The sequence below is a fragment of the Lissotriton vulgaris genome, chromosome 9, assembly GCF_964263255.1.
Source record: "Lissotriton vulgaris chromosome 9, aLisVul1.2, whole genome shotgun sequence".
Lineage (NCBI taxonomy): Eukaryota > Metazoa > Chordata > Amphibia > Caudata > Salamandridae > Lissotriton > Lissotriton vulgaris.
The window spans coordinates 187,404,001-187,430,152 of NC_141697.1; the positions used below are offsets into that span (position 1 = coordinate 187,404,001).

General features: G+C 48.3%; 1 protein-coding gene across 3 annotated transcripts in view; it reads left to right on the forward strand.

The window, feature by feature from the left end:
* Positions 1–9,780: 9,780 nt before the first annotated feature.
* The window catches only part of ATL1 (atlastin GTPase 1), a 311,830-nt gene continuing 295,458 nt past the window's right edge, over positions 9,781–26,152 (forward strand). For 2 of the 3 annotated variants that reach the window (XM_086937301.1, XM_086937300.1), the window contains exon 1: positions 9,835–10,216. In XM_086937301.1, coding sequence (XP_086793427.1) covers positions 9,937–10,216 — 280 coding nt within the window. In that variant the 5' untranslated portion in view covers positions 9,835–9,936. Of the gene's footprint in view, positions 10,217–26,152 lie in introns of all 3 variants that reach the window. The other variant, XM_086937304.1, reaches the window with a different exon arrangement.

A 26,152-nucleotide genomic window follows, 5' to 3' on the forward strand; every position in this document is an offset into this window, starting at 1 on the left:
TTAAGAATGGGTAATCTGAGTGATGGCCATCATGAGGCGGTACTTGGTGTCTATCCCCGGACAGGCCGTCCCTACATGCGTCCAGTTGCGATTCCCAGTGTGTATGCAGAACCTCATCTCGACTACATTATCGAGATATCGGAAGGGCCATTGCCACTTGCGCAGTGTGTTGTAGTGTGTGATAGACATGGGTCACATAGTCCCTAGTTCCGTTCCTATAATGTACACCCCACACCCTCTTAAGCAAGGAAGCTTCGATATAGACCGTTTGGAGCGCCGCGCTAGTATATGTGCATCAGGCACCATCCTATCGTTCAGGGACCAGTTGGCTGACCCTCATCTTCAGAGGCATCGCTGTGAGCTACCTGGGACAACAAGTACATCTGTAACGGAGACCAGATATCTCGAGGTCTACAGCGAGCAGGCATCAAGTCCGCATAGACGCTATGTTGGTCTTGACAATACGTGAGATCGTCCAACCACTCTTTAAACTTAGGTGCCCTGCCTCTACCCCACCTGCAAGCCACTCTCCTCTTGGCGAGGAGCAGCGCAATGTCTACAAACCGTCGCTCCGATTTGGGTATGTCTTTGGTATAACCCAGAAGCATCAATACCGGGTCTAGTGGAAGGGGGCCTGCAATCATGACTTGGAGCGCAGCATGCACCTGCGCCCAATATTCCTGTACCACTCTACACTCCCAGGCCAGATGAAGGAAACCCGCACCCTCCGAGTGGCACCTTGCGCACCTGTCATCTTCTGAGAGGCGAAAACGTAGCTTCCTGACTGGCGTGTAATAATATCTTTGTAAAAACTTATAGTGAATAATTTTCAATCGACAGCTGGGTGAGATGTTAGCCGTGAGCGAGCAGCAATACAACCATTGCCCGTCAGTAAGTGCTGTAGATAGATCTAAGTTCCAGTCATTCCGTGCTTTAGGCACAACAGGTGGACGCTGCGTTCGGATGGCAGTATACAGTTTCGATACCAGATGCCTCCCATCAGACACCAACAACACATGCAGGGGTAGCACCGTCCCCGGTTCATCCGGGAAGTTGGGGAGTATGTCACGCATACCCTGACGAAGTCTGATATAGTAGAACACCTCCATCGGCGTCGGGGGACCTGCCCGAAATATCTGGTCCTTGGTGCGAAAGGTGCCATCTTGAAACAAGTCACCCCATGTGCTAATTTGGACGCGCCGACACATAGACCGGAATCCATTCTCCAGTAACAGCGATAGCTTTGGGTGGTATGTAAGGGGCAGTGCAGGGGAATAGAGCATGGGAGCGCCAAGTAGTCTTGTCATCCTCCTCCAGGCATCCATAGTACAGGTAACCGTGGTGGCGGGCGTCTCAATATCACCAACCGCTCCCATGAGCATGCCACTGAGCGGAAGCGGGTGTGTAATCCAATCCTCAGCTGCAACCTGTGGCATAAAGGGAGTGGGGCAAACCCAGTGGTAGGCGTGTTGCGCCTGAGCCCCGAGATAATACGCCTCAAGATCCGGCACATCGAATCCTCCCTTCTCATATGGTTGTGTCAATACAGCCCAACTCAGTCGCGGCTGTTTACCTCCCCAGAAGAGGCGAAGAAGCTCAGTCCGCAATGTCTTAAAGAAATAGGATCCCGGGTAGTATGGAATGTTCTGGAATAGGTACAGGAATCGCGGGAGGATGATCATCTTGATCAGGGATGCTCTGCCTGCCATCGATAGTGGGAGGGACAGCCACCGAGTCACATTATCTGTTAGTTGTGAGATAGCCACTCCGTAATTCAGCCGGATAGTGTCCTCCTTATTGAGTGATATCTCAATGCCCAGGTATCTGAGTTCTGAACTGCACCACTCCAGGGGGTAGTCTAAGGGGAATTGGTCAACCGAGGCAGTGAGGGGAAAGAATTGCGATTTTGTCCAATTAATGTGTACTCCGGAAATGCCACCAAAAACAATAAATTCTCTGAGGAGCGGGTTAAGGTTTTGTTGTGGGTGTCGCACGTAAAGCGTGACGTCATCTGCATATAAGGAAATCCCTATCTGCCGTTGATTGCAGTTAAAGGCGCTAGCCTTATGTAGTTGCCGGACCCTGCATGCCAACGGCTCGATTGCCAAGGCAAACAGCAGGGGCGACAGGGGGCAGCCCTGTCTGGTCCCTCTTGTGATCGGCATTTGCGCGGAGAGCACTCCATTCACGACGACCCTGGCAACAGGGGAAGTATAGAGAAGCTTCACCCATGATATGAAAATCCGAGGGAACCCCATTCTAACCAAAATAGCCATGAGGTAGTCCCATTCCACAGAATCGAACGCTTTAGTGGCGTCCAGGAACACAGCGGCGACAGGCAGCTCAGGCGCAATGGTGGGTATAAGGGAGAACAGCGTGCGGAGATTGTGCGATGTAGCTCGACCCGGCACAAAGCCGGACTGATCTGGTAGCACCAGGGTGGACATGAGTAGTGATAGCCTAGTCGCCAATACTTTAGCAAGTATTTTTGCATCGCAATTGAGCAGTGAGAGGGGTCTATAGGAGTTGGTATCTAATGGGTCTTTCCCCGGCTTCAGAAGTGAGGTGATTGCCACCTCTCTCATTGAGCCCGGTAGTATCCCTATCTCCAGCGACTCTTCAAAGACTTCCTTCAGTACCGGTGCCATGATGTCAATGTAGCACTTATAGAATTCGGCTGGAAGGCCGTCCAGTCCCGCAGCCTTGCCATTACTGAGGGACATGATAGCCTCCCTAATCTCGTCGAGTTCAAGAGGGCTCCCAAGAAAGGCCCTGTCGCTGTCAGCCAGCCAACACAGCGCTATGTCGTCGAGGAAGTTCCCGAAGTCCACTTCGCCCGTCTGCTGCGTGGAATACAACCGTTTGTAGTGCTGCAGGAAGGTGTCCTGTATCCTCTTTGTGTCTTGATAGGTCTCACCCTCACTATTAGTGATTCCCAGTACATGGGTGGCATAGCGCTGACGCCTCGTGAGCGCCGCGAGTACCTTTCCCGGCCGGTCTCCCTCACAGTATCGTCTGGCCGTCCAGTACTTGCCCCGAAACTTCACCTCCCGTGCTGCCTCCTCCTCAAAGGACGTGAGTTTGGACCGAAATTCACCCGCCAGCTCAGGGCGAGGGTTCCTGACCATCTCCGCCTCCAGATCTTTAAGTTCCAGTTCGAGCTTAGTAAGCGTTCGCACTATGTCCCTCAATATACCGCAACTCTTAGCAATCGTGACACCCCGTATAGTAACCTTGAACGCTTCCCAAATCGTTTCTACGCTATCGACTGACCCCTTATTTCTCGGGAAGAAGGCCTCTATCTCCTCCCCAAGTTCATGTTTAAAGACAGGATCTAGTAGGGCAGAGGGAAAGAGCCGCCACGGCGGGCGCGTCCTGACAAGACCAGGCATCTCGAGCACAGCCAATACTGGGCAGTGGTCAGAATAGGTTCTAGGCAGATGCTGTACTTTAGCGACACCTCCCGACAGGCCCCGCGAGATGAAGCAATAGTCTATCCTCGCCCATGTGCGTGCATGTGTAGTGAAGTGCGTGCCTTCTCTAGTCCCAGGGTGCGAGTGCCTCCAACTGTCTATTAGCCCCGCCTCAGTCAGTATGCCCTGCAGTGTATCACGAGCTTTTGTGTTGTACTGGCTACTCCCATCAGACCTATCTACTCCAGGAATCAGCGCAAGGTTGAAGTCCCCCCCCCAGATAATATGTGTGGCATCAATCTCCAATACATGTCCCCACAATGTCAGGAAGAACCCGGGCGTATCAATATTGGGTGCATAACAATTCACAATGACAATCACATCAGTGCCCAGCCTGCCCCACAGAATCACATACCTCCCTTCAGTGTCAACCTTCGCTCCTAACCTTTGGAACGGCAGTACTTTATTAATCAGGATGGCCGTGCCTCTCGAGTAAGTGGAATAAGAGGAAAATTCCCTCACCAGTGCCCATCTACATGCAAATTTAGGGTCGCTACGAGGTTTCAAGTGGGTCTCCTGAATCAACGCTATCTGCACATGATGCCTATCTAAATATGTAAGTACATTTCTGCATTTCCTGGGGTCGTTAAGGCCTCGCACATTCCATGACAGTATTGAGATGTTACGTAAAGCGTTATCATCCATGACCACCATCACGTTTCTGACAGCACATTACGGCCAGCCCGCAAGCCACCTCTCGTAGTGTACCAAGTTCAATTCCCTCCGCTGTTCGGGACAGTAGCACCTTCCACACTGAAACACTCTCAGGCACTCCAGCTACACCACATGCATACAGGCCATGAATACCTCCCGCAAAACTGCCTTCAGGCACCACAAACCAAACCTCAACAAACTCACACCCCCCCGCCCCCCACATGTAGCAACTTAACTCCTTCGTTCCCAGTCCCCCCCCCACCCACTGAAGCAACCCAATCTTGCCAGTACTACATCCCCTCCCCCCTCCCCAGACCCCATATCCAAAAACCATAGAAAAACTGTTTGGGGAATCCCCTTCTGGGGGCATCAGAGGAACACACAAATACACCCCGGTACCCTCCTCCCGCTCCGCATACGCCATACGGGAACAGTCAGAGTTGGGGGGGTGTTGCCTGGTATACATTACCCCTGAAGAATAGACCCTGTCCATCACAGCATAGTGTCACATGTCTTCCTCTCCAGGCGGAGAAGGTAGTAGTCAGTGCAGGGGAGCCCGACCAATTGGCAGCCGCTGCACACGTCCCCTCCACGGTTTCCACCAGTCTGCTCACATCAAGCATAACCCCTTCCTCCAATCACATTGTATGCCCCATCCGCCAGGCCACTCCTTGAGCATGTATCAATGAGACTGCAACCCGGTTCGTCAACCAGGTCTAGCTAGGGCTCGGCCAGGGCGCAGAATCCAAATCGAACTTCAGAGCATCAACAAGAGGTCATCCAGTTCAGAACTAATTGGCAGTTTCAGTGTGCATCCTGCTCCAGAGGCTCCTCGTCCGCGTCGACATTCTCCTCGTTTCGCCTGTCCCTTCTAGTAGCGCGGAGTCGTTTGATATAGTCATCTACCTGCTGCGGATTTGTGAAGAAAAATTGTTTGCCCTGATGGGTCACCCTGAGTCGTGCCGGGTACAGGAGCGCATAGTCCACCTGCATGTCTCTTAGCTTTTTCTTCACTTCCAGAAACTTCTTCCGCTGCTCCTGCACCATAGGCGTGAAGTCCGGGTACACTGAAAAACGCACACCATCACAAGCCAGGTTATGATTTGTCCGCGCCGCCCGCAGTGCCGCGTCGCGGTCACGGTAGTTAAGCAATCGGGCGATAATAGGCCGTGGCGCCGCTCCTGGCTTCGGTTGTGGGCCCAAAGAGCGGTGCGCCCTTTCAACAATAAATTGGCTGGAGAAGGCTTCCTTACCCACTGCAGTGATGAGGATCTTCTCAACATATTCCTCCATACGGCCCGTGTTGGTGGATTCCGGCACCCCTACGACGCGGATGTTATTGCGTCTACTCCTCGCCTCCAACTCCTCATTCTTCGCCGCTATCACCCGCAGGATGTTGTCCATTCTGGAGAGGCGGGCATCATGGGATGTCGATGCGTCCTCCGACGCCGAGATACGCCGCTCCGCTTCTGTCAAGCGTTCCTCGTGGACCTCCAGTTTCTGTGCAACCCCATCCATCCTTGAGGACAGGCGGTCCACCTTGTCCACTATTGTGGCGAAGCCTTGCCTCATCTCCTCCATCATTGCCTGCAGCTCTGTAGTCACAGGCGGGGAAGGGGCCTCACTGCTCGTCGGTTCCTGGGCACCACCAGCGCCATGCGTGCTCTTCTGCTGTTTCTTAGTGGTAGCAGGTTCGAATGACAACTTAGGCTGTTTATTGTCATTTTTACCCATTGTGCGTCGCTTGAAGGGGCCCAAAGTGCCCGGTTCGAGTCGGTTGGGGCGGTCCTCACTGCCCAGCGCCAGGTTTCTTCGCATCCGGGGTCACTAGCACTGTGTTTGCGGCCGTGGTAGCGCCGTCCGTGCAGGGAGCAGGCCAGTTGCGCCCTAATGACCTTCGCTTCCCAGCACACTCCAATCTCCACTGCCCAAGGCTAGCTGTGACTGCTCGTGAGGGGGCAGAGGCACCATGTGGCCACGCGGCTCAAGCGGCGGGCAGTGGCATGCTGAGTAGGTGTAGCCAGCCCTTAGTCTCCACTATGCAGGAAGGGCGCGGGGAGGGGGGGGGGGAGGGACAGGCCCACCGATCCACCGGCAGGTAGCAGCCCACGTGGCACGATCACAGGCAGCGGCCCCCCAGGAGGTCCCCAGCACTTCCTCACCCCCAGCCCCCAGTTGCAGTGAGCTCGCGGAAGGCACACGGGCTCCTCCGGCAGTCCGCCGTCTAAGGCCGGGGTCCCGTCCTACCACTGTCCGGTTCTGGCGGTAGCCAATGTCTTGTGCTCGCGCTCCTAGCGGAGCTTAGAACTGCCGCTGAGCGTCTCCGCAATCCGCCGTGGCCGACAGTAGAAAGGGGGAGGGGGGGGGGGACTCACCGCCGATGATGACCGCTGTATCCCGGCAGGTCCCTCCGGCCCCGGACAGGCCGCTCCGCCCTCAAGGCCTGTCCCCCTCGTGGCGAGCCCCGGCCTCGAGTGATGTCGCAACCAGGCTCCCTCGTCGCCCTCCGCTGTAGCGTAAGCCGGTCAGAATGTTCAGACGGCTAAGTCTGGCGCCGAGCCTCGGAACGGGCTCAAACTTGGACAGGATCAGCTGGGCCCCCAGCTTCGGACTCGCTGAAAGTTTCAGGCGTCCATCTGCAGGTTTTCAGGATAAGAGTAGGATATTCCTGACAGGCAGCCAGAGCCTCACTGAAGTGCGGCCATTAGCTCGTGCGCCCTCTAGCGCCCGAGGCTTCAAAAATAGTATACTGTAACCTATAACCTACAAGAAAAAGGAATTTTATAAACCAAATTGGAAACTAAGGATAGCAACTATTAAAGGGCAGAATAGCATGCATTTTTGGAGGCTGGTAAATTTGGTCACATTTAATTCACCATCTACCCTTGAGGCACAGATAACCGAGGATGATTGGCATGATTTTATCATTTTCCGCTATAGTAGCGGAAACTCAGAAAATGTGTCGGTAACCTTGGTTGCTTCTCAATCTGATATAGAGTTTATCGCAAACTCCCATACAGCAGTGGTAGTATCTCAAATTATGTAATATGAAATCATCCAAGGCTGGTGGCCCAGAAGGCCTTCAGTCTGTAATTTTTAAAATAGATTCCCGGAAGTGGGGCCTGAACCTGAGTGGGTTTTTAAGTGGGAAACGTCTACAGGTATCCTTCCAGATTCACGAAAAGGAGCTATAGTGAAGCCTATTCTTAAGAAAGGCAAAACTGATCAACCAGCTAAATATCATCTGATTTCTTTATTGGATATTACCCCTAAGTTATTTGACCAGACTTTATTATAGCATTTGGCGGTCTGGGTTTTTGACACTGGAGTGATCCCTTTGAGCAGGAACGATTTAGGCCAAAATATTCAACATTTGACCACTGTTTCACTCTGTGGGGGGTCCCGAGGAAGTCAATAGAGTTGGTAGGCGGTCTTTGCTGCTCCTTCATTGACTTCATGGCGGCGTTCAACAGGGTGGACAGAGGCATACCAAGGGGCAAGCTCCATCAGTAGAATATAGCTGAGACTCTGTTGGACCGCCTGATAAAAAACCATAGTGATAACTATGTGCAGGTGGATCTCAAAGGGGCAGGAAGCCTGTCAAGGAAAATTCCAGTAGAGAATGGGCTCTGCCAGGGATGTGTCTTAGTTCCTCTGCGGTTTAGTTTATTAATTGCGTACCTCCCTCAGGAACTAAGTGATACCCATTGTTTCTCTCCTATGATTGGGGGTAGACACACGAGTTGTCTTATGTATGCGGCCTACCTGGTTGTGATGGACGTTACATCCATTGGGCTCCAATGCAAATTAAATGTATTAAGCGAATAATGAATCACTGTGAAAAGGTTATTGTCCGCATAAACCTAAAGTATTCCCAAATTAGTCTAAAAAATATATGGTGCTCCAAGGCAAAAGAGGTGGCCATCAACCACACCCACAACTTGGATGCGGAAAATGCTCAATTCTAATTAATTAATATGACTGCTGAGCAACCCAATGTTCAGAATAACAATACTTGAGCACAGTAGCATATCTTTGGTCTTTGTCCTTTTATTTTTCTTCTTCTTCACACTGTATTAGATAGTCTCAATACTTTCTGTAGTCACTCTGTTAACTCCAGTAGCCAACACGTATTTCGTCATTAGGTACATAAACCTTTGACTTCATCAGGGCTGTTCTTACGTATAACTGACCCTAAAATCCTAACGTAGAGAAATCTAATCAATCTTATGCTTCTCTGTGGATTGATATTAAAAAGTAGAAATCTTCCACCTCTCATGTGTAATTATATTTCTTATTGCCAGGGTATCAACAACCTGTGTCTCGAGTTTGTGTCGGATATGAGAGTACTCCAATGATGCGTTTGTACCGGCGTGGTCATATGCAACACTGGAGTACTCTCTTTTTCTACGTCAGTCATATGTAAGAACAGCCCTGATGAAGTTAAATGTTAATGTACCGAATAACGAAACACATGTTGGCTTCTGGAGTTAACCGAGTGACTACAAAAAGTATTGAGAGCATCTAATACAGTGGTTCCCGGTCCAAGGAAGACTTGGCTTGGCTGTTCAGTCTGGACTGTTCACATGAGGCACAGGGTCAAGACTGATTTGCATAGGGCTAGGTCTGAGCAGCGCCTGCACCTTGTTGTCTGCTTTCGATTAGCAACAATGTGCAGGCGGCTTTCTTAGTTCAGGCTCCTGATGGGCCCATAACATAGGCTGAATCTGAAGGGTCATCAGGCGTCCTTTTGTTCAAGTTTCCTGGCTGGCAGCAGTCAGGAGCCTCACACCTAAAAGCAAATGCAGCAGAGGGTAAACAAAGGCTCACACCTTGTTAGCACTTCACACATACTTAGCAGATGCAGCTTTTCACTTTTTTCAGGCTCTGTTTACGAGATATGCATGCACTGTAAGAATGTCAGATGTGTTGGTCTTTCCCAGTATTTACACAAAATAAATAGCATTTATATAGTGCTTACTACCCTTGAGAAGGCGTTGTAATAATTTAAATATCACTATTTTTTCTTGTAGAGCACTATGGATAGAGTAAGTTTGCGCTGACAAATGCCAACCTTGTTTTATGTGTAGCTTACAAAAGTGTGAATCTTCTGCCTAAATCAGGAGGGTTTCCCTGTATGCTCGAAATGTGCTCCAATGTACTCATGATAGACATGTTAAACATATATGTGATGGCTTAAGATCTGGTGTCACTTCTTATGATGCCACTTCCTGTGATGTCACGCCTTGCGATGTCACACGCCCTGATGTCACGTGCCGTGATGTCCCTTGCAGACTGATTAACTAGGTTAGTCCCCCCACTTCATTTTTTTAGGACTTGTGCACTGCTCACAACTAGTGGTTGTGTTCGCTTCGGTAATACTACCTACCATGGCATGGATAATCTATCCAAATCCTGGTGACTTCCGACAATTATATGAGGGCCACTGAAACATGACCCCCAGCTGTGGAGACCTTAGCACTTGTGTGTTATCAGTGCACGTGTGCACGTGTGCAAAGACCGAGAGCCAGTGGATCTGCGTCTATGCCTGCGAGTCAGCGGGTCTGTGCTGGGGATGTGTTCCTGTGCAGGGCCTGTGAGTCAGGGCTGTGCCAGCAGCAGTGTGTCACTGTCTCTTGCTCCAGCACGCGCCAGTGCCCATGTGCTAACGCGCCGAGGTCCTCCTCCGTGGCTCTGTGCTGCTGGGTGTATCCGTGCACATGTGCTCGTGTGCAAAGGCTGTGCGCCGGCGGCTCCGAGTCAGTACCCGCGAGTCAGTGGCTCGGTGCTCCTGGCTGTGTCAGTGCACATGTGCTCCTGTGCCGGGGATGTGTGTCAGTGGCTCTGTGTGACTGGCTGTGACGCCAAGGTTCGTTCTCGGGGTCGCGGTGCTGATGCTGTAGCTGATGCTGTGGGCGCTGCTGAGCTGCAGCTAGCGGCCCCCTCCATCCTCTCAGCATCCCGGCCAGATCCCCCGCCCGAAGAGAAGGACCCGAGAAGGCCCGAGCCCGCCCGCCCCGTCCCCAGCAGAGCCGAGCAGAGCGGGGCGGCAGACATGGCCCGAAGCCGCAAGGAGCGGAACAGCTGGGGTAGGTGCAGCGCAGCCCGCTGGTGCTCCGAGCGCATCCTTCCGGTACATGAGCGGCATCCCTTTCTCCCGCCACAGCGGTACCTCCCTCCATCACAGGCAGGCGGCGGCCAGGGGTGGGAAGCGCAGGCAGCCACCTCCCTTCGGCTCAGGGCTGCCCTGGCCTAGACTGCGCCTCTGCTGACCTGGGTGTGCTTTGTGATGTGTGCGTTTGTGTGATGCCTACGTCTGCTTTGCGATGTGTCTCTCACTGAGGCAGACAGACCCCCGTGGAAATGCCCCACAGTCATCACAAGGAGGACGCTAACCCTCTATATAAGAATGGAGGTGCGGGTGTCTATGCGACGGACCCTGGCCCAGCCCTTGCGGCCCGTGTGAGACTGTACATTTCCCCGCAGGAGCAAACACTTGGTGTGCCCTGGGTGTTTCCCGGCAGTGTGTACCCTCGCTAGAAGGTGTCTTCAAGGAGCTGGTGAGGCGCGGGCCTCAGCAAGCGGACAGCTGCACCCTGACTGCCCCCACCCACCCCCCACCCCATCCTAGGGGCGCTACAGCCCCTCCTGGGGGGTTCTGCCGCTCTAGGGGGGCCAGCCGGGGAGCTCCAGTCTGCAGGTGCTGTTGATAGACAGAGAGGAGGGACTATAGCGGGGAGCGAGGGCGCGGTGGGCTGTGCACCCGGCTGGTCAGGGGGTATACGCTACTGCATCATCATGTTGGACAAGGAGAGGGTGTGTGTTTCTGGGGGGTGACAGGGCGTTTATAGGGTGGAGCGGAGGAAGGTGGTAACACCTGGGTATTCGCTGTGTTCAGCACCTTGATGGAGAGGGGACCTCTTTGCTTCTGGTGTAAAGGAGTCAGTTGGAGTTGGAGGTGCTTTAAGGGCGGGGTGCTTCCACCAAATTTGACAAGAGCAAGAAAAAGGCGCAGTCATTGAATATTCCTGCCATGACTGACTGAGGGTGGAAGATGGGCAGAGGAGTATCAAAAGCCCCATGGGTCATACATAATGCAAGCAAGGAAAACAGGCCACCGATCACTGGTTTAGAATTAAAACAGCTATATTTGAGGTTGCGGTGGACCCCTCCCACCCCTGGACCCCGGTGCTCTTGCACCTGCTGCACTATTGAGAGCTGCTTACTAGATGAGAGGTGGGGAGCGGTAACTGCTTGTTGCTGGAGTGAGAAAGTCTTTGGGTAGGATTTTTTACATTCTTGGAACGGAGGGGACAGCACAGGGGACGTGGAGGTCTTAGGTCGTGAGGGGTTTGCACCATGTGAAGGTTATATTCTGGCTGAAGCAGGCGTGAAGGTTACCTTTTCTGGCTGGAGCAGAGGGTATATTTCCGGCTGGAGAAGTAATCAAGGTCACTACCCTTTGATGGCACATGTGTGATGGGTTCTATCTAGAGCAGGATTGGTGTTATGTTATGTAATTGGCATTGTAGCGCACATTCTACCATTGGTGTGGCCTTGTAGCTAAATCCGGCATGGTGTATTCCTTTGATGGTGGAGGGATGAGCAGGTGGCATTATATATTCTTGAGGGGAAAGTGGGTGTGGGATTAGGCATTGTCTACAGGTCGAAGACAAATTGTTTAGAATACAATACCTGGAGGGGGCTTCGGCTGGCCACTTGTTCATGATTGGATGGCTTTCCTGTCTATCTCGGTTCCCTGCTCCTTATTCAATGGCTTTACTTCGTATTCTGGACCCGATTCACAGAACTAACTTAAGACAAAATCCTAAACGAACTACCATTTTGGTATTCACAGAAGGCACTTACTCATTTTGGTATTCACAGAAGGCACTTAGTAAGTGCCTTCTGTGAATACCAAAATGGTAGTAAGTTTAGGATTTTGTCTTAAGTTAGTTCTGTGAATCGTGCCCTTTGTGTTTGACCTGCCACTGGGATAGAACGAATAATTTTTTGCAATCGCACTCCTTAGAAGGTAATCTTGCTGTTCGATCAATAATTCATGTATTAGGTGCAAAAGGGTATCGTCTCCTGAGCATGGGACGTGTACGAACCAAACAATATGAGTGTTTTCACAGTCTGTACAAACGTCCCCAATGTGCACTCCCTCGATGGAATCTTAAAATTTCAAACTTTAATCCATTGAATGTTGAAATTTCAATTTAATACATCATATACATTTTCTACATATGAATTCTTAACATAGGTAATGTTAATGCCACATTACGTCGTTGTCATTACACATCTTTACAGCTAACGTTTGGTAGCGGGCCCAATGCATTTCAGGATAGGCCCTTCGCCAGGAGCTTTATCCTAAAACATAACGGCATTAATTAATCTCAGAAGCCTGCCACTGGAATATTTCATCTTTACAATGTTTCTGATTGGATGAGTTGTATCCTTCCGCTGCTCTTACGAGAGGATTATTTTTATTTGCCTTTCACTGAGTCCAGGAGAGTGCATTACTTTCCTCACTTGCTTTCTATCTTTGCCTCCCTTCCCCCAGTTTTTGAGTTTTAATTCTCACCCCAGCCATATTTTTTAGGTCTCACCTACAGACAGCTTTTAGCTGTTTATTGTCAAAGACCTATTGTGTACAATACCAATTCATAGAGTGGGCTTCAAGTCACCTATTGCTCATCATTGGTTGACTTTCTTGTTAATCTCATTTGCTTGCTTCTTATTCTGTGACTGTCCTTTCTTTGCCAATGGTTGTCCCTCTCATGGTGCATAGCTTCGTTAGCATCTTTTTGACTGGCTGACTTGTATCCTTCCATGGTTGACACGGAACTACTTGTTTCTTTTTCTTTAAGAACTCTGTGGGAGTGCATGTGTTTTCCATTTCTCTCCCCCATGGGCCACTTCTCCCATTGCATCTATGACTCCCATAATATCTATGTTGCTCAAATCATTCCTTGCTTTCCTAGTCCCTCTCCTCCTGTTATATTGTTCCTAACATGCAGGGGCATATTTACAAGCCCCTATCACCACCACAATGTCCCTTTCAGTGACGTTCCTGTGGAGGTAGGGGCTTCGCCTTATTTGCAAGCCAGCATTAAGCCACTTAACGTAACTTAATGTGTCCTTGTAAATAAGACCCCCTTTCACGCTATGTTTAGTGTGAAGGGGGCGGGCAATGGATGTTACGGTGGGTGTTCCACCGCAACACCCATTGATTTTGACGCTGCCCCCTATTTACAAGGGTGGCGTAAATAAGCGGCATCGCCAAAATTAAGACCTTAAAGGCGAATGGAGGAGAAATGCTTTATTTATCCTCGTTTTTGCTGTGTCCATGTAGGCTGCATTGTGCAAAACAAAAAATAACGTTTTGCAACTTCTAAGTGTGCTGCATTAAACAGCACACATAAAAGTTACAAAACATAATTTAAATCTTGTTTATGTGCAGGAAGGGAGACCTTCCTACACATAAACAATCTTCCCCTCAAAGCAGACACCCTTGCACTATGATGCAAGGGTGCCTGCGTTGGCGCTAGGCTGCTGAATTTAGCTCCTGCTCAGCAGGGGGGGGACGCAGGGCTGCACCATAATGTTGTAAATATGATGCAGCCCTGTGTTTCTGTAGTAGCAAAATGCGGCGTTAAGCCAGGAAGGCTAACGCCGCACTCTGTCACTTTGTTGTAAATATGCCCCTCAGTGTCCTACATTGACCCCTGCCCCTCCGTGCACACTGTTGTTCTTTATGGCCCGGTGGTATTGACTTGCTCACTCCCCTCTTTCCCCCATCCACCTTCATCCCATTGTATTTATATCTTTTTTGTTGTTGCATGTTTTGAAGGACTCAGAAGCTGCAATTTGCTAGATAGCTGTTCCTTTTGTGCACGTCCAAAAAATGTTACCTCTCATAAATGGGCATCTGTAATCTTGGAACAGTAAATTAAAATTAAAATGGCTGCCAAGAGTCATTTTACATACATGAGTATGCATGGCAATGCATGCATGCATATATGTCATCACCCTTTTTTTTTTATTTCAGCTGATGCTGTTTACCATTAATAATACATAAGTAAAATGGAATATGCTGTGTCATGATGCATATGTGTAAATGTGTGTTGATGCATGCTCACTTATACAGCTAGGGCTGGCCAATGTAACTTTTTTTTGCCTGTGCTGTTCATTATCAGCAATAAACATTTTTTTCTTTTGCTGATGCTGTTTAGCATTGGCAAGAAGGATTCGGTAAGCCAAAAGTTCGGCTAACGCCTTTCAAAGGTGTTACTTATTTCTTAGACAAAGCTTGTGCTTATTATTTTTGTGAGTGCCTGGCAGCTCTTACTAGGCTGTTCACTTATGACCATTTGTGCTGCATCCTGCACATAGTTTCTTTCTTAATTACTAATTAGCTGTTTGAAAATAGCAAAAAAATAATTGCAAGATGGCTGCCATGCATGAGCACGCATGCGCACATACCAGTGGCCATCTTACAATGATTTTGGTTTCAGCTTGACAAAAATCATTCCAAGAAGGATACCTATGCTGATTGAAAGGAGATGGATAATCCACCCGTGCAAAGTTTCTGGCAGTTTGGCATATCAATATGTATTTTGCATTTGAATTGAATTTGTCTGTTTTTAGTTATCGCAATATTTTTCAACAACTTCTCATGTGCGGCACTATGGGCAAACTGTCCCATTGAGTAATCCCCCGCAAACCTTTCAAAAGCTATACAATTACTCTATATGGATACTTGGATGCATGTCAAGATTGGAGAGGACCAGACGCTTTCAGAAAAGATATACCCAGTGCCGGATTGGCCGTAGCAGGCACTGGGTGTTTCCCTGATGGGCCGCCATGGTGGGGGCCGGTTTTGGACCCCTGGGGAGCTGTTTTTAGGTCTCGGCTGGCGTGGCTGCGTACATGCGCAGCTCGCTCGGCGAGATTTTATGTTTTGGAGGAGTTTCGGTGAAGAGCTTTAAGTCCCGCCCCTCTTTTCCATTGGCTGACGTCACCGTTTATGCTAAGCGGTGGCCAGCCATTGAGAAAGAACTTTTGATGACGTACACTTTTCTCTTTTGGAGACGGCCCACTTGGACGGGCTCGCCTGCTTTCCGTTCAAGTCGCAAAGAATTTCTTATCTTTATCGGGCCGTGTGTTTAAACACATGGCCCCATAAAGACAAGAAATCCTTTGCGACTTGAACGGAAAGCACGGTCCTCTTTTACTTTTGGGATTCGCATGCCTTTTGCTCCGCTCTATGCTGGTCCCTTTTCTAGTTCCATGCCGAGCTTCGGACAGTCAGAGAGTTAGTTCCGTCACAGGGGAAGATGGCGTCAGTGTGAGCTCCTGTCTCGGGGTTTTGACGACCAGTTTCTGGGCTCCATATCGAGAGTGGTTTGAGGTCAGCTGCGTCCGAACTTCAATTCAGCTCTGTTCGATAGAAGAGGGAGACGCTGGTGAGATCATGAAGCTATCTGCACTCCTTGCCCAGCACAGTCCCTCAGGGACCACCTACCGCAGGGCTGGAGTCTCAAGCTGTTACCATCCTGCCCCAAGGGTCACTGATGTTCATTAACCAGAGTTGGAACTCGTCTGGCACAGAAGAGGACCTGGAGACAGATTCCGGAGCTCCAGTGGGGCGTTGTGGGGTGCTCAGCAAGGTGAGGACGGGGAAGGCGGGGCACCTGAAAAGAGAAGGCGCACTTGGGTCAGGGTGTAGGTGGTAATGGGCGGGGCTTTTGTGCCGAGAAGCTGCTCCTTAAGATCCCCCCAGAGAGAGGTTACTAGAGGTTTGAGGTTACTTAGGTTTGTCTTGCTTCTATGTGCAGCTTATTAAGGGGGTCTATTCAGGGTTGTTCTCAGAGGTGGTACCCACCCATCCTGAAGTTAGAGCCTGTGGCTCGGGTGCCACATCCTCAGTGACTCCAGGGTGGGTGCGCCGTGTATCTGTTCACCCTTTGAATGCGAGACACAGAAGCCGGCAATATGCTTTCTGTTATCAACAAAGAACTGCCCCTGTTCTAGTATAGATTATAGCCTCCTTTCGCAGACACCTTGATGCTATTCTTAAGTTCGTGTCTCTTCGGCCACACAGAGCCCTTGCTAGACCTGCAGCGGAGGTAGAAACGTATATCCGCTATGGTACATCTTCTTCCAAGTAGCTTGAGCGAATTTCCGATACACGTCATAGATACAGACCGGACTTTGCCCCTGCCATCCATTGATTCTGCAACTTTTCGGTGGTGGTTTTGTTTATTTTTTAAGCTGATTATGTATTATTATATGCACACGTCGTTAGAGTACTGTTTTAGCGTGTTATAATAATTCATAAAGCATTTCCTGGGATCATTGCTTTAAATGCGCATTTACTAAGTATATGCACCTTAAATTTGAAAGGGGGGACATCTGTATTTCTCATTAGGGATTAATTACCTTTAATTGGAGAGTACCAGCACTTTGTGTTAACAAACGGGACTTTGGGATAGTGTGTACCAACATTTATATATTTCCATTTCAGTCCCTGCCTGGGACTAACGTGACATTCGTCATCTCCTGCATTGCTTTTCCCAGCTCATAGACTTTGACCACTTGTCCATAGTAATAATCAGGGCACAAGTCCTAAAAAAAGAAGTGGGTGGACGCTGATGTCACAACAGGAAGTGACGTCACGAAAGGTGGCTTGCACCATCAGGCGCGTTGCCTCCCCTCGTTCACCCCTTAGATGCAATTGCATCAGAGAAGCCAGAGCGTGAGCAGTGTTCTGAATGGAATGAATGTGTGGCTTCATTTGCTCCAGTTATCGAGCTCCCGTTAAAATAAATGGGGGGACGCCATCCACCCGCGTGGTACCCCGACTCAAGCCCTGGATATTTTTAAGAGCCTGTCTTTTGTGTGTTATTTGCCCTTTGCGTTCTTCACAGCAGCAGTCAGTGTGACCTGGTAGAGAGGGCCTTTGTGAAAAGTGTGTTTCTGAATGGCGCTGGGCTTCTAAAGAGCAGGGTCTAGTTTGCACCAGGTTGCAGGCTAGTGTGTTCGGACAGGGGCGGCCTTAGGCATGTGCAAGCTGTGCACCTGCACAGGGCCGCCAAACCCCAGGGCCCGCCACTATATATCCTTAATATAATAATCCTCTGAGGATGGATACATATTTGCATGGCGGCCACTGACAGGGATTTGGCGGCCTCCGGCTCTGTTCCACTTCCAAACACCCTGACCCCCTTCCTGAGCTCCGGGGGGTTCTGCCCCGCCTGGACCCCCTCTTCTGGGGCCCCCTACCTACGCTCCCTGCCCAGGGCCGCCATTAGCCTAGAGCCGCCCCTGGTTCGAAGTGAGTTATGTGTTGGTTGGTGTCCTGGGCAGAAGTGTAACGTCACCCCCGTGGTTGTGGTTTTTATGTCGTATTTCAGATAGAGATCTTTGGTCGTGGATATGTGAATTTGGTAACTCAATTAAACCTCCGAAAGAAAAAAACTATCGACACCATAAACCGCAATCCTTTCATTTTAGAGAGACCGTTTGTCGTCCGCTGAACAGCTGTCTCGATGTTGGTCTTAGATGTGTGTGTTTGTTGAGATGTTTGTATATGTGTTTGGTACATCCTACTGAATGTTCTTTGCCTGGTTGAGTGATGTATCCGTTGTGTGGTTGATTATGTTGAATGCAGTTGGTGTGGCGTTGATTGCATGACGGTACAGCTAGTTTTATGTGAGTGTGTTTGAGAGATTCCTACCTTGCGTTGTGCTTGAGAGCGTGCTATTGATGTCTGACGAGTTTTCTGTGTTTGGCAGCGTTGTAAATATTCGGTGCCACTGAAACTGATTCACTATGACATGGACCATAAGCTGACAATGCTCATTAATATAACCTCCATTTCAGATTTTTCTTTTGTCCTTTGTGCTTTATTCTCCTTATTCGTTCAGGAGGCGGTGAGGTCACATGAATCTAGAACAGCTTAAGGATGCAAAAACCTTTCTTACAGGTTTTGTTCACAGTGTAAAGCTCGGCTAGAGCTCACGCTGTGCAGTGATTAGTTAGTGGTGCAATTTCCCTTTGGAGGGCAGTGTAAAGCGGGAGTGATTACTAAATAAATGCCTTAGCACCAATTGTATTACTACTGCTTCTGTATCTAAATAAGTAGTTAGTGTTTTTTTCTGAATATGCATTTGGCTGACCTTGACACTGCCATCATATGTCTTAAAAATACATTAGACATAAAGGACAATGTTGCTCCCTTTTTCTCTACTCAGATGCCCTCTTCACCAACCCCAGGAGATTTACTTGCTAAATCAAACTATATCTGTACAATTTGAACTACCCATCGGGCAATAGTCCCTTTAGTCCTTGCAGTACCCAATGCCTGTAGTGCATGTGCTACAAAAAATTGCTTAAACTTTCTGATAGCCTTTGGCTCCTGTGCAGAGTATATTACATCTCTTTTTACATCCAACATATGTAATGCTTTATCTGCAGCATTTGTAAGCTTTTCAAACAAGCATTTAAGATGCAATAGGTCTCGCCTTTCATTAAGTTAAAGCCATTTGCTTTGCTACACAATACCATTAGCAAAGCAAATGGCTTTAACTTAATAAAAGGCGAGACCTATTGCATTTTCAATGCTTGTTGTTACTGGGGGCCGGATTTGCAGCATAGCTGAAATATCGTCTCCCTGTAACAAAAGCGGTAGCGGTGAGACAGGAGTGGTGCTTCCAACTAGCATCGCCCCCCCCCAACCCATGGGCCGGCCTAGCTGTTTGCCAGGGCCGGTTTTGGTTCCCAGTCCTGCCGTGGATATACTCTGTGTATGAATTGTAACAGAGATCCATCTTAGCACCACTTTCATTCAACCTATATATTGCAGACTTACTGACATGACTGAATAACCTAAGCATCCACTGCCCAAAGATGAGGAGAAAGCAACTATTGAGTCTATTATATGCTGAAGAAAGCATAATATTTGATAACACATTTCTTTGTGCAATGCATGCTTATGAGAACTAAAGTGCACTCTATGGGGATTGCATGTACAACCCTTTTAATAATCCTATGGGGTCGATCATTAGGGCCCATTCTAAGAGTCGTAAGCGCCAAACTCCTCCCAACTATTACATATGGGTGCAAATCACCGCTGAGAAGGAAAGCAGATCTGCTTGATACAGTAATCTGCAGCATTGCCTCACAATGAACACATCACCTTATCAAATAAAACTGGAATTTGAGCCAGTAAAATGAAGTACAAAAAGAACAATTGATGGACAGAATGCAAAACAATGTCATGCATTCACCCTTGTACAGAGATCTAGGCCTAAATCCACCATTTTTTTGCTCACCATGCCATTCCAGTTTGGACCCAGCCTATGCAAATCAGTCCTGACACTGCACCCAATGGGAACAGTCCAGCCCGAAATGCCAGGCATGGTCCTCCTGCCGTAGTCTAGTCGGGACAACATTAGGGACTGGGTAGCTAGTTTAAGGTTGTTGGGAGCGATGTAGGGTTTTATTTTATTGAGTAGTTTTAGGTTTAGGAAGGCGCTCTGTGCGGTGTTCTTGACGTGTTAGTCCATGTCTAATTTTGGGTCCAGAGTGATTCCCAGCGACCAGTTGAGAGCATCGATATATTTTAGCCATTCTGTGATTAGGGGTTCTATTCTTTGTTGGAAAAGAAGAGGATTTCCATTTTATCTTGGTTGGGTTTCAGGTGATTAAGGGATAACCAGTGTTGGACTTCTCTTAGAGTGTCATTTAGTCTCTGGATGTCCTAAATGGACTGCGTATCATCTGCATAGAGGTGGAAGGGGATGTTGTCTTTTTTGAGTATGGTGGTGAGGGGTTCCATGTCGCTGTTGAAGACTTAAGGGGAGAGAACTGATCCTTGGGGGACCCCCCTGCTGACGGGGAGTAGGTCAGAAGGGAGGTTTTTGATTTTTATTTGTTGGGTGCGGGTCTGCAGGAAGGAGGTGGACCACTGTAAGACGACCTCTTCTGCTCTGACTCTTTCGCGGAGTACCTTAGTGTAGTTTGTGGTCAACTGTGTCGAAGGCTGCAGATAGATCCAGGAGTATGTGTAGACAGCACCGGTCCATATCGAGAGATTTGTGGACATCATCTATTACATTCAGGATCACTGTTACTGTGCTGCATCCTTTTCTGAAACCCGATTGGTGGCGGTCTAGGAGGTTTGTGTTGTCCATATGTTGGGTAAGTTGCAAGAGAACACATCTTTTCAGGATTTTAGCAAGGAATTGGAGATTGGAGACGGTCTCTAGTTATTCAGATGGTTTGTCTCAGAACCCGTTTTTTTAGTAGTGCTGTGACTTGTTTGATTTTGAGACAGTCAGGCATGACTCCAGTACTCAGGGAGCTAATAATGATCTTGGTCCAGAGCGGGGCTAGGGTGCGTTTGAGCTTTGTGGCCAGTTGGACAGGAATGGGGTCCGAGAAGTGTCATGGTGGTTTAGAGCTGAAGCTCATTTTGATGATCTCTGCTTCAGAGATGGGGGTTGAAGGATTTCCAGCTGTTCGGTGGGTGCTTGGGTGTGAGCTTCTGTTAGGGGGGAGGGGGAACCGCTGTGATTGTCCAGGGAGAGCTCAATGTTGGTGATTTAGTCATTAAATAAATTGGAAAAGGTATTACAAAGATCTTTGGAGAGCTGCATTGAGGGTGCAGGGGGCTTGGAAGTTTGTTGTCTGATGAGATTGAAGAGTTCTTAGGGTCAATTTTTGGCATTGTCAAGGGCATCACAGAAGAAGAAGGTTTTAACTTTTTAATGTGTTTTTTATCATTCCTGCGTTCTGATTTGAGTCGATCAAGGACGATTGTGGACGGGTTGTTTTGCCAGAGTCTTTCTGCAGTTCTTGGTTGTCTTCTGTCGGAAATTAAGTTAGTATTGAACCAGGATCTAGATGGAATGTTCCTGGCTCCTTTTTGTTTCTGGGGAGCCATTTGGTCCAGAATGGAGGTCATTGTTGTGTTATAGTGCTCGTGAGTTCTGTTGTGGACAGGTCATCTGTGGAGGTGGGAAGGATTGAACTTAACCTTTCCTCCAGGTTATCAAGCGGAATCTGTCTTAGGTTCCTTGCCCAGTGGGGAGGTTCCTGAGTATTAGGCAGGCGAAGGCTCGATTGGTTGATGTGGAATAGAATGATATGATGGTCTGACCAGTCAAAAGGTAGGGTGTGGTCGATGGTGACTGCATCTACTTGAGCAATGATGGCATCTAAGATTGAGCCTCTGTTATGAGTTTGCTCTGTGCAGTGTTGGGTGAGGTTGTTGTTGTGTAGAAGTTCGGACAGGGTTTGGATCAACAGGTTGTTTTCCTCGTTCCAGTGTAGATTGAGGTCACCTAGTATAATGTTGTTGGAGTCACGGAGTGCACAGTGAGTTATCAAGTCAGTAAAGTGCTCTCCGAAAGAGGTGGTGTTGCCAGGCGGATGGTAGAGGAGATGGTGGTGTAGTGATTTGTTATCCTTTGTCTTGATGGTAGTTGTTAAGTTTTCAAACGTGTTGTATATGAGGGAGTCAGTTTTCATTACATAGATGTTGCTCTTGTGTATGATAGCGATGCCCCCTCCTCGCTGTTTTTTTCTGTCTTTATTGATGATTGAGAAGCCCGAACTGCCAAGCCAGGTCCTCCTTGGACTGGAAACAAGCATTCTGGGACCAGTTTCAGGGCATCACCCTTCATCAGCCAGACTAGCTTAAATCCAGTGGTGTAGTGAGCACGGAACCCACATCTGGGAATAACCTTCCCACTTAGAGCGACATACGCAAAAGAAACAATTGATGGACGGAATATTAATTAATATGCACAACACTCAACCTTGCATTAGAAAGGAGAGAGGTGTCATATGAATGATATAATTCTTAGAAAGTGGCCAAGGTAGCTTTGGTTCACAAAGATCTCTACCCTTTTGGTTGAGAAATCCATCCCCTTGGCATGGTCTGATCCCATTTGGTTCCATTTAATCTTATCTTCACTACCAGCCTAGACAGTAGGGACAATAAGTATGAGATCCGAAGAAACTGGCGGAAAGTCACCCCAGAAACCATTAGCCCTGCACTCCATAATACGCCACTGCTACTCATGGGTGAACCTAACAGCAATGTGGCAACTTTTAATCACTGGGTCATCTCTGCCTCTTTGAAAGAGATGAAATCAGCCAGGCTTAAACCCTCCGCACCCTGGTTAACGCAGGATCTCCAAACCGAAAAAAGCTGATGCAAAAAACTTGAGCGAATATGGCGAAAAACCTATAGTAATGAAGCAAAAAATATTTATAGGAAAGCAGTGAACCAATTCCATAAATCAAAACACATAGTTATAAAAAACAATTTTGCTATTCAAATTAAAGCATCAAATAACTCCACTTAAGAAGTTTTTTTAAATTGTCTAAAGCTTTATGAAACCTGAGACTATGAAAAGCAATATTACTCCGTCTGAGACTCTCTGTGAGAACCTAGCGAGTTTTCTCCACGAAAAGATCGAAGATATGTATACTTCCTTTACTGAGAATGAGATCCCGTTGACAGCTCGGTCCTCACATATGGAAACTTGGTCGGATTTCAGCCCATTCAGCATTGAAAACTCGCTTAATTTACTGCTAAAAACTAAATCCGGTTCCCCCATGGATCCCCTTTTGGCTAGATTTTTTAAAACTCTAGCCTGCCTGATCAAACCCTCACTAAATGTGCTATGGAATGCTTCACTGAAAACTGGCATTTATCCGTCAGTATGAAAAATAGCCCTCATTCAACCCATCCTCAAAAAAGAAAATGCTGATCGGGCCATTCTAAAGAATTTTAGACCCATTTCCTTTCTGCCAGCCCCGGCCAAGGTTCTTGAGAAGGAGGTACAAAAACGTCTGTCTAGTTTTCTGGAAACTAACAAGCTTCTGCACGATACGCAGTCCAGATTTAAAGCTGGTTACAACACCGAGACTGCACTCCTAGAAGTTACAGAAACTATTCGAGAAACCATGGACAAAGGCTGCTGTGCAATGCTGGTGCTGCTTGACCTGTCGGCAGCATTTGACATGGTGTCACACAGGATTCTTCTCAATAGACTCGGGCAACTAGGGATCTCAGGGACTGTGTTGGCTTGGTTCCACTCCTTTCTTGAGGGACGAGTCTGGAGAAAAAGGTTGGAACCATTTGTTTCATCGCCCCGCCCTTTGATCTGCGGAGTCCCCCAGGGTTCGGCCCTCAGCCCCACCCTTTTTAATATCTACCTTGCTCCCTTGGCCCCACTCATTCAGCAACATGATGTCAGTGTCATCTCATATGCTGATGACCACAGCTGATGTTTTCCTTTAAAGATCATTCAGAGGCACCCATCACCAAATTTCGGCAAATTCTGTCAGTCATATCCACTTGGATGACTACAAATTGCTTACGGCTTAAGGCCGATAAAACTGAAGTACTATTTTTTATTCAAACATCACCCCCTAGACCAGACTTCTGGTGGCCTTCAGCGCTCAACCCAACCCCCCCCCCCCCCGCCCTGTTTCATCAGCTAGGAATCTGGGTTTTAAAATCGACAATAGTTTGTCACGTAAAACCCAGATAGGACAGGTTTCCTCTACATGTTTCTGGAAACTAAAAGCTTTGCGTAAATTCCTTCACCTACTACCTGTAGAATGCAGGAAAACTATTGTTCACCCACTAGTGACATCCCAACTAGACTTTGCTAATAGTCTATATTTGGGCCTGCCTGCTTATCTGTACAGAAAGCTGCAGACAACACAGAATGCAGCAGCAAGGCTTATAAGAAATATCCCCCTAAGACATCACGTTTCACCACATCTTCGCATCCTTCACTGGCTTTCAGTAAGGAATCGTACAGAATTCAAGGCACTCACCCTCACCTATAGAGCAATAAATGGCAATGGCCCCCACTACCTAAGAAAACTAATTCAAAAATCAAATCACACAAGAAACCTAAGGTCAAATCACCAAGAACTTCTTGTCATCCCCCATTTTGCCAAGGCCAGAGTGGGTGGACGCTCCTTTTCAGTCAAGGCAGCCATCATCTGGAACTCCCTACCTTTACAAATCAGGAAGGCCCCATCAGAACCTAGCTTCCGTAAGTTAGTGAAAACATGGCTATCCAGTCTACCGTAGATTCTTACGGTCCCCACAGTGCTGACTTACCTACTCCAACGTCTCCGCTTAGCACTGGGACACTCCCGTTGGGGGTAGCCGTGCGCTCTATAAGATACATAATAATAATAAGGGCCTGCCATAGTTCATCCATACCCAGGGATAAGCATTAGACGTAACATGAAAAAACATTAGCACAGATTTTTCTTGTAGCTGATTTCTAATTTATATTTCTATTCAACAAAGCTTTGTTCATTACATCATAGGTGCTTTTGACACTCTTAAATCCGTGTGATTCCAGAATATTTTTTTCAGAATATTGTCTTATTTAAATATTGTTTCTTAAATATTGTCTACAAAAATATTGCACCATTGGAATTAATGATAGAAAATCTGCACAATAATGTTGTAAATGACATTTAGGACACAATAGTTATGTCAGCCAAAATGTCTGTATATAATTTGTGTTAGATATAAGAAATAAAGTATCCCATGCCACCCAGTATAAGGATATTGCAAGTCACTGAGAAGTTTCATAATCATATAGAGGAATGAGGCTCAATACCAAGTTCCTTTAAAAGGTTATGGAACTCTGTGATGACATGCAATTTCCTTATCATGTACGCCAGGCGGTACTTTATCCCATATGATTCAAGGTCACACCATCACATTTCCCATAAACCACTTAAAACCCTAGTGCTTAGCTCTTTCATATAAAAGAGCGAGCATGTTTTAGAAAATGATGAATAAAAACAAACCTCTAGTGCAAACTTAAACACATCAAAAGCCTGTTAGGGGGAGGAGCTACGCGGGCATCCAAGATGGTCGCGTGAGCAGAGAGCTCCTGTGACCCGCGCCGCCCTTCTTGATTTATCCTTCAGCTATCCTGGTCACTTCGACGGGCTTTTGAAGTGCTACTCTTACTGACACTGTCGATCTTTTTTGGGCCGAGATCGGACTTCGGGGACCATTTTTACATCGTCTCTAACTTCCTGGCCTAACCCCGGACGGAACCGGGGTCTCTGTTGCCTTGGATGGCCGAGCAGTAATGCAACAACAACGGCTGCCTGGCATTTGCTTCACCGATGGTGTGCCACTTTCACTTTCGGTTTCTAGCCCTCTCGTGTCCTGACTCCCTGTGACCTGCTACTTCATCCTGGTCTGCTGCTTTCACTGGCAACACTTTTTCTCGCGGTGCCGACTGTGTGGCCCGCGACAATTTCTTGCAAAAACCAGACTTTTGGGATCGAGACTCGTCGACACTCATCTGCACCCGGGTTGTCCCCGTGGGGTGCTGAATTCATCATGGCGACGAAACCCGAGATGGAGAAGCGCAGGAAGATCAATACCCGTGGGGGGTCGGTCCAGTCCAACATGATCGAACGCTATACACAGCCGAGAGGTTCCCCCAGTGCTGCCAGCCGTGGCTTGGAAGACCCTAAGACGGACATGGCGACTTCCTCGGAAGTGTCCCTTCAGGACCTACTGGCCGCCATTGCGGGACTCAAGGCCGATATGAGTCAACAGTATGAGGCCATCGTGTCGAAGATTGACACGGTGGCGGTTGATGTTACTCTTATTCGTGCCGACCTGGCCAAGACAAACGAGAGGGTCAAGGCGTTGGACCTGAAGGCATCGAGTTTGGCGGAAGCGCAGTCGGAGATTGGGAATTTACGTTCCTCACAAGACCTGTTGTTCAAACGCATGGTGGACTATGACAATAGGGCCCGGCGGAACAACATTCGCCTAGTCGGAGTGCCGGAGGACAATGGTGCTGCCTCGATCGATCTGCTGGTTGAGGAGCTAATTGTCGCTAAACTCGCTCCCGCAGGCCTCAGCAAGTTTTTTGCGGTTGAGCGTGCTTATCGCTTCCCGGGTGGACAGGTAAAGCCGGGGGGTCCCCCGAGGCCTATCA